The 15,881-nt window shown below is 43.7% G+C and overlaps 1 protein-coding gene across 4 annotated transcripts in view; it reads left to right on the plus strand.

Annotated features, from left to right (window-relative positions):
- LOC126548475 (uncharacterized) overlaps positions 1-15,881 on the plus strand; it is a 215,144-nt gene that overhangs the window by 161,484 nt on the left and 37,779 nt on the right. For 3 of the 4 annotated variants that reach the window (XM_050196669.3, XM_055063729.2, XM_055063728.2), the window contains one exon: positions 4,051-4,119. In XM_050196669.3, the coding sequence (XP_050052626.1) occupies positions 4,051-4,119 (69 nt within the window). Of the gene's footprint in view, positions 1-4,050; positions 4,120-6,606; positions 7,148-15,881 lie in introns of those variants that run through there. The other variant, XM_072289373.1, reaches the window with a different exon arrangement.

Consider the following 15,881-nt stretch of genomic DNA (forward strand, 5'->3'; position numbering starts at 1 on the left):
GCATGTGAGCTCGACTGTCTATTACTGTCGGGCTGTGCAGCCGTTCCGAAGAATTTGTTTGCAATGCCTAAAGCATGCCATACTCAAGCGAGCAGAAGGCGAACATGGTCTTAGCCTTGGGAGCGGCACGAGGTGGCAAGGGGAAAGCTGCCAAGGTATACTGAAATTGGCAATGTGAGGGAAGACTCAAGAAGCTTCAAGAAGATGTGGCACAGAAAAGGGACCATCAGTGAAGAGGCTGAAGGAGACATTTTGGCTTTCATGATTCCAAACCCTGATTCCGGCGTTCCTGATGTGAGTGGTGAAGTCGGCATTTCAGTCTTCAGTGTCAAGAGTTCTTAGGAAGGCTGAAATGCATCCATATCACCTCCAACTGCATCAAAAACTGCAAGAAAGAGACTTTCAATGGCGGCTTGATTTCTCAAATTGTATCCTTGTGAACAATGACGAAATACCGGATTTTGTTGACAAAGTGCTCTGGACAGATGAGGCAACCTTCTCCAGAAATTCTCAAGTCAGCATCCATAATACGCATTACTTGAGCGATATAAACCCGCACTGGGTGGTGCAGACCAGACACCAGTACCAATAGTCATTCAGTGTGTAATGCGGTATTTTTGACGGAAGAATAATTGGCCCCATATATTTTGACCACATGCTCACTGCTCAGTGGAACGTGAACGACATCTTGGAAGGCCCAGTTGAAGATTTTCGCTGTGATCTTCTTCTTGCGTTTTTAAAGCGAACTTGGTATCAACACGACAGTGCACCAGCTCACAGCAGCAGCCTTGCCTGAGCCTGGCTTGACGAAGCCTTCAAACGCCAGTAGGTTGGGCAGCGTGGACCAATGGCATGGCCTGCAAGGTCACCGAACTTGACACCTATTGACTTCTTCTTGTGGGGACATGTGAAAGACCGAGTGTACCGCAAACCTACAACTACACCAGAAGCGCTAAAGGCAGAGATTACCGAGGCCTGCAGCAAGATAGCGTCTTGCGTCATCAAAAAAGCTACATCGGACGTGCTGAAAAGGTGCCAATACTGCATTATGGCAGAGGGCGACTTGTTTGAACACATTCTTTAGACCGACATCACAACGAATAAATCTCTACAACCGTTATCCATGAAAAAAGCCATCTGTGTGGAACTTTTCTACGACGTGGAAAAGGCACATAAGTAATATGAAATTACAAATTCTCTGCCGACAAGGAATGGGCAGGAAGCTAAAAAGCAACCTTCCGTGTCAGTTTACAATTCTTCCATTTGTGACAACCAGCGTAATTCACGTGACGTTATCAAGCTTGTTATAATGCGTGTTTGCTTGTTGGGGTCTTGCTCCCAAATTCGAACTCATGAGCTTGTCATTTTTCCTCCGCATGCATTCTGCTAGCGTGAGAGTGCAATTATCGCCGCCGAAACAGGAGCCGCGCTGTATTTCAACTGCCGCCCGAACCCACTGGCGTTTATCTCAGAAGCAAGCACAGCACGAAGCTCTGTCGTGGGCAGCACGAAAGACGCGAAGCGAGCAATGTTTTTTATGAAGCACGGTTGAGAGTGCTGTAATCATGGCGCATTTGGGCGCACAGAGCGCGCTGTCATGTGGTATTTTTCAAACTCCGCGGGCTTTCGTTTTTCCCAAATAAAAACGGCTGCGCTAAGTCTGTCTCGTTGGAAGTACCTAGGTTGGGAAATATTTGTGGAGCTCCACAACTTTCCTATTGACGCCTGAACGTTTCAAGCTATATTTAAAAAGTTAATTAATTTATCTCCTCTAATTACTCAAAAAAGGACGAGCAAAATAATGGTACTGTAAGTTTAGATAAACGCTAGCAACATCCACGCGATTTCTGTTCTGAAGAACACAGGTTTTCTCAAAATCTTGGTCCAAGTTAGCTGGAACACCCTGTATGTGTATATATATATATATATATATATATATATATATATATATATATATATATATATATATATATATATATATATATATATATATATATATATATATATATAGAGAGAGAGAGAGAGAGAGAGAGAGAGAGATAGATGAAAGAGGGAAGGAGTGGTAGTTGTCAGCAGAGACCCCCCCTCAAATAAATTTCTGGCTACGCCACTAGAAGCAGCGAATGTGTTAGCACGTTTCCAAGTATTGGCATGACTTCTTTCGTCAAAAAAATTTTTTTTTACCAAAACCAAGACGTCGTGCAACCAAGACTTGTTGTGAGACATCATGATCCCTCCGATTGTGTGATGCCCCTGATTGTGTGTTGTCAGTGATGATGCTCACTAAGCTGGCTCTGACGGTAGGCTGTTGGAAACACAGTTTTGATTTTGTATCCGATTGTACCGCATAGGCATATTTCGGACCAATTTTCTTTGCAAAAAAAAAAGAATGGGGGGGGGGGGGGGGGGAACATGTTAGAATCAGGTAAATATGACAACCATTTATTGTGACCTGCCATTTTCCCTTGAAAACCTTCCTGTGGCAGGCTGAAAAGAGTTGTTTTAGGCAGGAGATATTTTTTAACATGTCCTGATGCATTCACTGTCCCCTAGCATCGCCAAGGCAGACACTGCAGTATTTGGGGTCACTATTGCACTATTAGGGTCAAGTGCATTTGTGCCAACCAGTCAAGTTTAATTATCTGGTGAAGGCCAATTTCATGATCAAAACATAGAAAGTTGTGTGTGTGACGGATGGGACCTTTGGTTGGAATTAAGCAAAAAGTTAAATTTGCAGGAATCAAATTAATAAATGTTCACTGTATTGACATTATTCTGTGAATTAACTGCAAGAAATGCATTCTTATAAAAGCAACAGCCTGTTATGCTCAAGGCATATTATGGCTCGAGATAGCTTCTGGCATCATATATGCTCTGGTCACTCTTCGTAATTTGGTATATTGTGTTGCCAGTTGGTACATGTCTCAGGATCAAAAACAAAAACATTGAAAAGTATACTGAGGCAAACAAAATGGAACGACTGAGCTTAAATGTCAGCTGTATCGTTTGCAAAGGTTTGATGTTGCAGGAAATTAACCTATAGAGGAAAAAAATTAATTTTGGGTACTCACACGGGTCATGCATTCATGCATACATCCTTGGGTATGGACTTCAGTTGTCGGCATTCCTCTGGCTTTCATGTAATATGTGATTGCGGTAAAAATGAAGTAATTGCAGATGAACTAAAGGAACTTTCATAATTACTTCATGGACCTCGGGCATCGCGCATGGGATTTCTGCACAGTTAGTAAAGCACTTCATTAATACCTACACCTGACTGCTCAGGATTTTAGGGCATGGAAGTTGTGAAAAGGGCATTTTCCTATGGATTTGCCCCTCAGCCTGTAATTCTGGAATGCAAGGTGGTTATCTGAAAAGGAAGTACGTATACAGTACATCCTTCAGTTTTGAAGCGGCTGTGTTGGCAATAAAAAAAAAAAGTGATGTCGTCACAAATCTTATGTTCTGAAAACTTTTTCAGCATGTTTTTTGTGCCGTGATGTCCTCATATTGGTCTTGGGCAAAGTCCCTGGTTGCATGGGTCTCATTTCAAGACTAAAAAGCAGAAATGCCTTTGTCCCTAACTTTTTGTGGCATGATAAATAACTGCAACAGTAGACTAAAGAAATTCAGAGTTCTCACCCCATCATTTATCATAGCCCAACTGCCATTATTAAATATGAACTGCCACATGATGTTCCGTTTTCAAAATAGTGTAACCATGAGTATGACATGATTACCTTTTGCAAGAAGTTAAGTTTGCACACAAGTGCAAACTGTTAACCGAAATGTTGATGTGGCCTTGTTCACAGTGTATAAGTATGAATTTAAACCTTCATTTGGCAGTTTACGCTTGTGTAGTCTCCCCATTTTTTCATGCAACAAGGGATCATAGATCGCCACCAACTAACCCGAATCCACTGATTGTCGAATATGATGTTTTGAGGTCACTGTTGTGATGCACAGAGCTGAATGAGACTAACGTGTGCGCCACTGCTGTGCGGTAATGTGCCAAATAGTTGCTTACTGTTCCTTATGCATTCTTTTTAGGTGTTTGATTTGGAATGCAGAAACTTCTCAAGTGAAAAGGTATACGGACTCCACGAAGCTAAGCTTAAGGTAATTTTTCACGTTCTTACCGTTATAGTTGTGGGTGTTCAAGCTGACGGGCCAGGTGCCGGCCAGGTAAGGTCTAAAAGTCTATGTAGGTCCCAACGCCTTAGCCGAAACGCGTTTTCAAAATTCAGCTAGTAAGAGCCTATGAAATTTCGCAGCGCCTGATTTAGAAAGTCACCCGCTGTGGTTGCTCAGTGGCTATAGTGTTGGGCTGCTGAGCACGAGGTCGCGGGATCGAATCCCGGCCATGGCGGCCGCATTTCAATGGGGGCGAAATGTGAAAACACCCGTGTGCTTAGATTTAGGTGCACGTTAAAGAACCCCAGGTGGTCGAAATTTCCGGAGTCCTCCACTACGGCGTGCCTCATAATCTGAAAGTGGTTTTGGCACGTAAAACCCCATAATTTAATTTAATTTAGAAAGTCAGTCATAACTGGTGAGGGTGGTGTCGGCGCAGTGCATCATGCATTTGTATGATGCATTCTGCGCCACGTATTGCCGAGTGTGTGCTCCGCCCGACTTGGTTTTTTTTTTTTTTTTTTTTTTGGCTGGTTCTCTTTGCCTTGTGTGGCCATAACAGTGATAAACATGAGTAGTGGTATAGTACAAAACACAAGACCCTATCATTGTCTATATATAAAGTCCAAGTGCGATAAGATAATGCGGAGGCTGCTGTGGGTGCAAGAATGACCCAAGAAAGATGGTGTCTTGATGTATGTGGTCTTCCTGTGCGTGCAAGGGGAGGGTGGGGGTTTGCCATTACCTGAGTAGTCCACTGATAGTGTCATCCCTCAGTGGGCAACACTATCAGCTGCCACGGCGGCATGGATGCAAATGTTTCGCAGGCTTCATCCGTACCACTAATGTGAATGTATTGTTGAGATGGCATGAAACCTTATCTAATTTGGACGCCGGCTCTCAAATTCAACAAAACAAAACATTTTTTATTGTTGAAATTCACTTTTTTCAATTGCCCAGTGCTAATTCCGAAACCTTTGTGACCAGTTTTGTCTAAAAAAAAAATTCCATCAGTGACATTACTTATTTGCATAAAAGGTCAAATTCCACTATTTATTCATTTATTTATTTATTTATTGTACCCTCAGGGCCGAAGCATTACAGAGGGGAGTGGCAAAAAAAAGAAAACATTTCTGTGAAAAGATACACTTATACATGGAGATATATAATGTACGAATACAAATACAGTACTCTAATTAACAAATCAAATCAATACAAATCACCAAACTATAAAACAATGTAAAATGACTAGATGATATAGGTAAGCACAAGCAAACAAGAAGAAACAACGAAAAAATAACATGAGGTAAAGAACTAATTAGTTACTGTTAGTTAAAGCATTCTTGAAACGTTGATGGTCTGTAATTTCTGCAGTAGTGGTTGGAAGATGGTTCCACTCCTCACAAGTCCTGGGGAAAAAATGAACACTGAAAAGTAGAAGTCCTACAAAAAGAAACGGCTACTTTATGTCGGTGGTCAGTGCGTGATGATACATACTGGGGAGGAAAGATGAAATCATCGTGTAGTGAACGATGGTGAAATATGCAGTGAAAAAGACACAAGCGATGAATCTTACGGCGAGATGCTAGTGATGGTAGTTCAAGGCTCGATTTCATATTAGTCACACTCGCGGTTCGAGCATAATTAGACATAATAAAACGTGCAGAGTTATTTTGAACCATTTCGAGTGAGTAGATTAGATTGTCATGGAAAGGGTCCCAAACAGAGGTGGCGTATTCCACCTTCGAACGAATTAGTGTTTTATAAAGTAAAAATTTAAGAGCCTGAGGAGCGCATGAGAAATTCCGGCGAAGATATGCAAGTGTTTTGTTGGCGCTGGCGATTATGGATCCAATGTGATCATTCCAGGTTAGTTTTGAGGATATAGTGATGCCAAGATATCTATATGACAATACTACTTCCAAAGGAACTTTATCAAGATGATATGAAACATTTGCATTAGTAGATCTAGTTACACGCATGACTTTGCATTTTTTAGTGTTTAATTCCATGCACCAAGTCTTACACCAATCGGACACGGCATCAAGATCAAACTGTAGAATAGTAGTATCGTTAGAACTAGTTATTTCTCGAAATATTACGCAGTCATCTGCAAAAAAGTTGATATGTGAAGAGACGCAGGAAGGCTGTAAGACATTTACAAACTGTTTTACCGCATGAAAAGTTCACCACAAGAGTGTAATGGGCCTTCCTGTGCATGATACGTTGTGCTTCCCTCTTGAGGCTTGGAAGTTCAGAACACATGGAAATCATAATGCCACATGTTGTTAGCTCTTACCTGACAGCAAGTCTTCATTTTTTGTCAAAGGGCTGAAAAAAGCAAACTTGCACCCAGGCAAACATGAACACATCTCACTCGATGACCGTTGACACTCACTTTCAGAACACTGGCGTGAAGAAGAGTGGCAGCAGCAGCGAGTGAATTACCCTTTTTTCTGCCTCTCATTTCAGCACAAACTAAGCTGCGAGAACACAGTGCACACGAAGCCATCAGCCCTTGGCGTGCCTAGACTACCCACAGCAGGTGGCTTTCAAAATAGGGTCTGTGCGGCCGTGCTCAGCCACACCATACGCAGCCAGAGTAGAACACTCTCCCCTCCCCCCCCCCCCCTATTGCCTTGTGCGCAGTGGAAGGCACCACACTTCCTCTCTTGTGCAAGCAAGATTGAGCCAACAGCCCTCACTGCTCACCTTCGCATGCTTTCGCTCTCACCTACAGCATACAGTGCATGAAGATTTACAAAGATTGCATTTTCTCATACCAGTCTAGTACATTGCTAATATCCTGTTGAAAGGTTTGATTCTCTACTTTATATTCGTACACCTTGAGGGAAAGTGCTCTGTCATCTGCATATTGAAACAGCTTCGACTTTGTTTTTAATAGACCGAGATCATATATATGTATATATATTGTAGTCAAGAAGACAGTCGGGTGCTTCAGGCACATCGTCAACGCCTCGCTCGGGAGCAGAGCTCGTGTGCTCGGTGCCGGACACTCGATCAACAAACCTGCCTGTGTATCGTTCTTGCTTGTTAATGAAACCATGTTACATATTTGGTGGAGGTTGCTTTCCTGAACCCTGGAACTCCACAGTCGGAAGTTGCCACCCATCATGCTTGATGACACAAGCCAAACACCACCACCGGCCTCACCCAGCCATCTATGTTCCGGCTCGTTGCATCAATGGGATCCAGCAATCTTCAGCGGCTCTAACGAAAACAACATTGAAGATTTACTCTCATCCTACAAACGCATGAGTGCCCACAACAAATGGGACGATGCTTATAAGTTGAACCATGCAGTCATTTACTTCATGGGCATCACAAATGTGTGGTTCTGCAACCACGAATCTGACCTTCGCACCTGGTCCGACTTGAAGATGAGCTTCAAGCAAGTTTTCGGTCGCCCTGCGGTGCGAAAGCTTTGTGCCAAAGAGTGCTTGTGCAACCGTTGCGAACAGCCCGGTGAGAACTTCAGCAACTACATAGAAAACGACCTTTGCAAACGCATCAATGCATCAATGACCAAATTCGATAAGATATGCAGGAAAACGACCTTTGCAAGCACATCAATGCATCAATGGCCGTATCTGATAAGATCCGGTCGTATCTTATCAGGGTCACCGAAGTTAATGCCTTTCAAATGCTCCTATAAAAAAACCTGCAAATCGTTGTCGAAGTTGCTGACCACTGTCAGAGTTATGATGAACTCCACAGACTTCTCCTGGCCTGGTGTTCTTCCACGCAAGATGCCTTGGTTTCAAGCTTAACTCTTTCGTTACCGCAAGAAAATGGTAGTTTTTTATAGATCTCAGAAAAAAATTATCTACCACTACAAATAATATTCCAGCATACATTGCAGCATAGCATATTGTGCATAATGAAATGTTCTTTCCAAAAACATACGTTGCCAAAAAAAAATTATTAGGTAAAACATACAAATTCTGGAAAGCGCCATTTTTGCTGCCAGTTGATAAAAACACAAAAAGAAACATGATACAGTAAAACCTCGTTAAACCGTACCCGCTTAAACAGTAGTTTCGTTTTAAATGTAGTAAAGTCAAATCCCCGACTCAGCGGCCATTGAACATAATGTGTTTTGTATCCGCATAAACCGTACCAGCTTATTGCGTATGTATTGGTTAACACGTAGTGTTCCACTTTTCGGTGTGCAATAACGGCGGTGCGTCGTCTCCATCGGGCGGCCCGGCAGAACAACAAGCCTCAGAGATCAGAACAACAGCCTCCAAGCGCCCTGTGCGTTCGCGCATGAAGCCACATCATCATTTCGGCGGCGTGCCAGAGTGTGTTGTGGCGTCGCGTACGAGGACTCGTGTTATGCTGAAGCTCGGCTAAAAAAGACACTGGATGCTCAGCATAGAAGAAAAATTAGACATTCTTCGTGCTATCGAACATGACACGAAGAAGTCGGCGCTGGCATGCGACAGGGATCTGCTGTTGACTACGGTGTGTGGCATTTGGAATGCGAAGAAGTTGCTCGGCAGCGCTGCTGCAACCGCGAAGAGATGTCAGCTGCGAGGTTTGACTTTTCGCCATCGTTGCCTCTGTTCTTGCCAAAGTGTCAGCTAGCAAAAGTGATGAGGACGACACGGAAAGCGACAGCACGGGCGATTCAGCGCCGACAGTGGCAGAAGCTGCGCGTTACATCAGCCTCATGAATGCAATCGTCGCGACGAGAACAGCACCCCGCAATGAAAAAGGCGCCCCGGCACTTCTGCAGCGCTACCACGCGCATGCATGGAGAAAACGTAACACCGACGAGGAATCTGCCATGCGAGTGTTTGCCAAGAAGAGGGGGGCTGGCTGAAAAGCTGCCTCGCAGCTTCAGTAAGTTTGAGGCCGCTGTCGTCGCTGCTATGCCGCCGCGGCATCAAACGAAAATAACACTTTAGTCGCGCGAAGTGAATAAATACTGCATGTTCTTTTCCTCTTTCATCGCACTCTCTCTGAGTTCCGTTTTTGACAGGTAAGTGGTCGATCTCATGCTATTTCGGTTAAACAGTACTACCGTTTAGCACGTACTTTTTCCGAGCTTCGGCCAACTACGGTTTAACGAGGTTTCACTGTATCTACAAAGGTAGTGATTACAGTGACAGGGCCCGGCACTTTAACATATGCACTACAGTGACGTGGCCTGGCACTTTAACATTTGTACTGCAGTGGCGGGGCCCGGCTGCATTGAAGTTCATTCTGTTATGCTCCATTTTGTTATGCAAAAGCGGGCATTAAGAATCGTGATGCACTCGATAACCGATACACCCAGCAGGCCACTGTTCAATCAACTAAACATATTGTCATTCGATCTTATGCGTGAGCACAAAACAGCTAGCTACGTAAACAGTGTTGTGAAACGTGATCATCCTTTCCCTGTGTCCATATTTTTTTCATCATCACATGCTACCAGAAGTACTGCCGCCGGAAATTTCAATCTGCCTCCTGTACATAATGTATATGGCAAAAGACTACATGAATTTGTTGGAGTTTAGACATGGTACAACATACCCTCCGAAATAAGAAACACAAAATTTTGGCAAAGCACTATTCGTTAGCTATAAACTACTGGTTTTGTGCCTGTACTCTTGCTTGGCATTCTGCTGTTTGCAGTTTGATAATTTATGCAACTGGTTATCACTTCTATGCATGCCATAAAAAAAAAAGATCCTTTTTTTTTTTCTGTTTGTAATGTGCTAATGTGTTGCATTTATCCCCTGTATTGATCCCCCTATGCTTGTACTGAATGTCTATTATATTTCGCATATCCGGACCCATCCACTAGCCTGCGGCTATTGGGTCCAACAGTCTTTTGCGTATTCACTGTAACACCTATGATGATAATAATAAAGAAAGAGAGAAGGAAAGTTCACTAGAATGGAAAGGGAACGGTAAAAAGCAATTTAAAAAAAAAGGCATGGCATATGTTCATGCTAGTGTAGCACAAGACAATGAATATTGTACTGGATTAAGAAAAAGAAGCAGCTGGTAATTGCTCACTTAGAAGACCGATAAACATACAGTGTGATGCAACTTGAGAAATAATTATTGAAACTTCCAAGACTTTAGAAGAAAAGAAAAGGGAAAGACTGAATCGTCGCGACGGCACATCACAAAATCGCCGTAGGCGTCGAAGCCTAGCTATAACGAAATTATTTTTTAACAGCTCTGATAGTGTCTATGTAACAACGGTTGCTTGCGTACTGTCAAATGCTCATATACTGCGGCATAAAGCTCATGGCACGGTGCGAAAACGCGCTCGCAGCAAAAGCGAAACATTGTGCGCGGACATGCATGCAGACGCGCATTCGGTCACCGCGAGTCAGTGTGATCGCTGCATTGAAGCTTCATTCTGCTTTGCTCCATTTGGTTACGCAGACAGCTCACTATAAGAACATATTTCGCATAGTTTTCTCTCAGCGATTGCCTACCTTTCACGCAAGAAACCGGTTCGGGGGAATCGATTGCGGTGACCGCGCACAGTGTCCCAGCTTACTGCACATAGTAGGTAAAGAGGTAGCGTCTGTAAACCATTCTGTGCTTTCTGTTTGTCCAAGATTATTATTTTAAAGGTACAATACTTCTGTCATTTCAAGAGTGCTTGCAAAAATGTCCAGGAGGGCTCCCGCGTAGTATCTTTATTTAGCGTTGATAGCCAAACCTATGCGGAGCGCGCCCCGTTATTCCTCAGGCCATGCAAGTGAGGCGCTTCTGACAGATGGCGACTCTGTAAGTCCTTGCTCCCATAGTTGTATGAAACTCTATGCCACGGTGCTTTATGCACGCTCCCAATACCGACATCGTTGTAGTGACGGCCTCATCGCTACAGTGTTGCTGTTAAAGTGCCAGGCCCCGTCACTGTTGTGCTGATGTTAAAGTGCCGGGCCCCGTCACTCTAGTGCTGATATTAAAGTGCCGGGCCCCGTCACTCTTGTCACTACCATCTACAAAAATATTAATATAAAAAAAATTCAGAATATACATTTCAAAGATAAATAACCCGGGAATAGTGTGAAAAAAAAATGCTCAGTACAGCGCTGTTCTTCGGATACAAAAAAAAAGAAACTAAGACTAGTTCATCGCTTATGCCATGCGGTGAAGCAGTTTGTGGATTTTGTTAGTTAGTTAGTTAGTTAATTCGGGTTTTATGGCGCAAAAGCAACTAAGGCCATGCTGCGCCAGCCACAAGATATTAAGGATTCAAATTTTAAACAGTGGAAGCAGCGTTATTTTAGAGTCTGTGTAAAAAACCGGTTTCTTCTAGAAAGCTGAACAAGTCAGCGAAAGGTACTAGCGGTTCATCTCCGACTATTGAGGCTGGGTGTAAAGGTATGTGTAAGTTATAGAGATTCTGTAAAAGCTTGTGTCTCTGTGTTTCAATATTTGGACATGTCATAATAATGTGCATAACGGTGAGTGGTTCATGGCACTTCTCGCAAGTTGGCGGGTTTTCGTTTTGAAGTAGAAAATTGTGGGTCAGGTGCGTATGCCCGATTCGGAGTCTACATAGGATCACCTCATAGAAGCGTTGCTGGTGACAGCACGACTTCCATTCTCTAAGCACGGGTTTTATTGTGTGTAACTTGTTATTTGTGCATGTGTCCCACTCTAGTTGCCACTTTAATGTCAGGGCCTTATGAATAGCTCGGATACTGTCTTGGTATGGAAGTGTTGTTTGCGTTATACCTTTGTGTGCTGCCATGAACGCGCATCTATCTGCTGCTTCATTCCCTGGTATCCCGACATGGCTTGGGACCCAGCATAATCGTATTGTTCTTCCATATTCGTTATAAGCCAACATGTTTAGGATGTCACCAAGTAGGGGTTCGGACGCGGAGTTAAGGTTTAGAGCTCTGAGTGCGCTTAACGAATCGGTATATATGATAGCATTCGTCTGCTTGTCACTGGTAATTTTTTTTACTGCCGTCCATATTGCGAAAACTTCGGCGGTAAACACTGAAGAAAAATTATTTATCCGAATGCTATTTTGCCAATTTTTCGTAATTATTCCGACACCTACGCATTCTTGTGTTTTGGAGCCGTCGGTGTAAAATTCCGTGTAATGTTTATATTTTTCTTGTATAGCTCGAAACTCTCGTATTATGTGTTCTTGTGGGATGTCTTTTTTCTTTAGATGTGTTAGTGTCCAGTCACATAGCTGTGAAAAGTTGTATTTTGTGAAGCATAGGTGCATTCCTCAATTCTCCCACAAAACGTATGGTTTTTGTTCAAATTTGTGGTCCTCATAACAAATTTTGCAGTTCCGGCTTTTTGGCATCTTCTGAGGATGGTCTGATGAGAAGTCCAAGGAATGTACTTCACCAGTTCGTCTAGAGTCATGTACCTCTTCCAGGATCAATTGCTTTCATTGTAGCTTGGCAACTACAAGATTATGCATCCAAGCATATCTATTTGCATTTTTGCACATTGTCTTTATCACCTCTGCAAAGAATAACAGTAGAAAGAAATCTCAAGTCGTTGTAAACTGTCTTGCACTGATCCGTAGTGCTGGGCCGAGATGTGCTACGGGCAGCCCTCTTGGCGTGAACAGAAGTTTCTTTGCTGCTGATGGCAGCACATCATAACCAAGTGAAGTATGCACCCTGAAGATAATCAGCAGAGCTCTCAGGTCGTGAAAAAAAGATCGGCAGATAAGCGTGCACAAGGAAGGAGACCTCTCAAGGCCGTAAAGGAAACTCTCGTGTGAACAGCTGTGGATGTCCGATGCTGACTCAAACGACCTTTGCCGTCAAAGCTTGAATCTGCTTTGCTGTCATCTTCGGAATCATAACTGGAGTCCTCATCACTAAATTCAAGTGCAGGTGCAGCATAGTTTCGAGCAGGATGCTTTTCTTGTGACGCAGCCATGCGGGACGACGCCATGGGAGCGACTTTCGATAACTGCGCAGTGACATCGGCAGCGCCCCTTGCCAGGATTTTACAAGAAAAGTGTTACCAGAACTCTTGGAAACTGGTTGCAAAAGCCGGGTCCACATGTTGGACATGCAACGGACCTTCAGAAATACACTTTAGTGCAATAAGAGCACTCAGACTCCAAACCAAAGCTCACTAGTGAACAGGTGGCATCGTTTTCAGTTAATTATCACCGCTAAGCCCTGTTGGACAGCATTGCCGGCAATATAATTTAATTTGTGACATGCTGGGAGTCATTTGATTACAAAATTTTGATGCTAGTGCGGCAGAAGGTGACAGCCACACCTCTTTTCGCTACAACATAAGCACATTAGTTTGTCAAAAGGTCCGTCAAAAATCACGACATCGCCGGATTGCAAAAATTTAAACTGATTTTGAAAGTGCAGTGCCTGTACTAACTACTGAATGGCCTTATATGGATAAGAAATGGCTCCAATAAGTCGTTATTGGCGATCTAAAGCATCATTCACCGGTGATCGATTTGAGTAGGCGTGGTTACGAAAGAGTTAACCGCAGTTCCTGACCACGGCCATCCGGTCTGCGAGATCAAAGAGTTCATTCGTGCTGAAGTCGCTTAGCAGCTGTCTCTACTCACTGCCATTCCAAGCTCTACGCCTTCTTTGACTTTAAACCTGTGACAGATGACACAGGAGCAAGTATCTGAAGCAACTCCTTCCCCCCCGTGCTCCGCTGCCAGTGCCTGCACCTATCACATAACCGAAGTTGTAGCATGGATTCTGCCGCTGATGTCGCCACCACTGCCCGCTGTACCATCATGTCTGCTACCTCCCGCGTTGGTCACGAGGTTACCAGTTAACACTGGATCATGGCGAATGCCCGACAATCGCCAAATATGCTTCTATTGTGGTCTCTCTGGTCATGTGGCACGGTTCTGTTGACATCACTTATGGCTTCCCCAAGCTGACCAACCTGAACTGTCTTACGTCTCTCCAGTTCAGCTCTTCTCATTGCCTCCTGAATCGCATCTGACTTCTCGACTCCCCGCCAGTCCTTCTGCCCATTATCGCCACTTGCCAATTTGTAGGTGGAATTGTTGTACTTGCACTACAGTGCAGTCCACTTATAACGATACCAGATATAACAATTTATTGGTTATAACGATGAGTCGACTTAAGGGAAGATCCTGCTCTATGGAGCCGAAAATGGGCGCAAATATCTTTATGCATCCCAGTGCTCCATATTGGTGTAGAGCATTTATTCTTGCTTGATTGGATCCCTGTATCATCCATGATTGATTTAGCCCCTGCTGTAATCATCGTAAGCAGATTGTGTAATGTTTTTCCTCGTTTTCTCAAGACAGCATTTTTGTCAGTGTCACTGTTTTGGAGTGATCTCTTTCTTTTATTTATCCTATCACAATAATTATTTCTTTATCAGAAAGGTAGAAAAATAGATATTGTTGTGGGCATATAATATAGGCAAATATTATGACAGAAATATTAAAGAAAGATAATTTGCCCTAGATGTTACTATGGGTCCATACTTTAAACAGTTTGACATGCTGTCTTTAGTTCAAATCAGTCTAGAGAATTCATTCTTGTACCACTGCATACTCTTATTACTCAAGATAATTTTTATATGTTGATATACAGTAGAACCTCGTTGATACATTCCTGTTATGTACGTTTTCCCAGCGCCAACATTCGCAATCGAGAACACAAGAAATGGCCGAATAGAGTTACTCATTTTTTACCGGTTCATAAGTTCCTGGAAAACAAAATTTTTTGGCACCAACGTTCAGTATGTTGCCAAACTGCGATCATATGATACGCTTTATGGCCACTAGATCCCATGTAAACAAGAAAATGTGCTAGGCGCGTGCGATCAAGCCCTGGGGTGAAACCGAACGTCGGCTTTTCGAACGCGTAATAGATCGCGGCCCAGTGTATAGCTACCCGCCACCGCCGCGGCAGCTTGACTGCAATACTCGCCCGCCCATCTCATGTGAAAACGCCGGCGCGCTCTCAGTTTCTCATTTCGGTACCAGCAAATGTTCTCCGGTGTCGTCGCATGTGGCATTCACAGCTATCACCACCAATCCTGTTGCGATAAGCATCTTCGCCTATCTATTTCACAGCGCGTGGTACTGTCGGAAGCGTAGCGCACGCTTTTAACAGGTGATAACCGAAATGCGCCGCCGTTCCCTGCTGTTAGCTTCGATCATATGCGTTTTCTGGCCACTAGATCCCGTGTGAACAAGAAAAGGCGCAAGGTGCGCACAATCGAGAATGGTATATAGCTGCCCGTCTCACGTGAAAACAACGACGCGCACATTTTCTTACTGTGGTAACAGCAAATCTCCGCCCAGGTCGTCGCACGCCGCATTCACAGCTATCGCCGCCTAACCTATTGTGATAAGCTTCTTCACCTATCTGTTTTGCAGTGCGTGGTGTCATTGGTAGCGTACTGCATGCTTTTAGTAGGTCATAATACAAACATGCCGCCGTTCCCTGCTGCAGGCATGGCGTGATGTGAGCATCACGTTTCGCTTTGGCAGCATCGGGCGTCGCCCACCAGCTCAATTTCGTTTCGGTTTCCCATCGCCCTCTTAAAACACTACGCAATATGAAAATAATAAAACGCATCTTGGGCCACCAGAACAACACCAGCTCCACGCGCGCGTTGGCGTCTCATGCCACAACAATCTGTGCGACGCTTCACACTACGTTGATGTCAACAATAGTTGAGTCTCAAATTTTCAGTTACTTCGGATCGTACATTTTCCCAGTTAGGGCATTTTTTCTTGCTGCTTTTTCCAA

Source organism: Dermacentor andersoni, chromosome 1, assembly GCF_023375885.2.
Source record: "Dermacentor andersoni chromosome 1, qqDerAnde1_hic_scaffold, whole genome shotgun sequence".
Classification (NCBI taxonomy): domain Eukaryota; kingdom Metazoa; phylum Arthropoda; class Arachnida; order Ixodida; family Ixodidae; genus Dermacentor; species Dermacentor andersoni.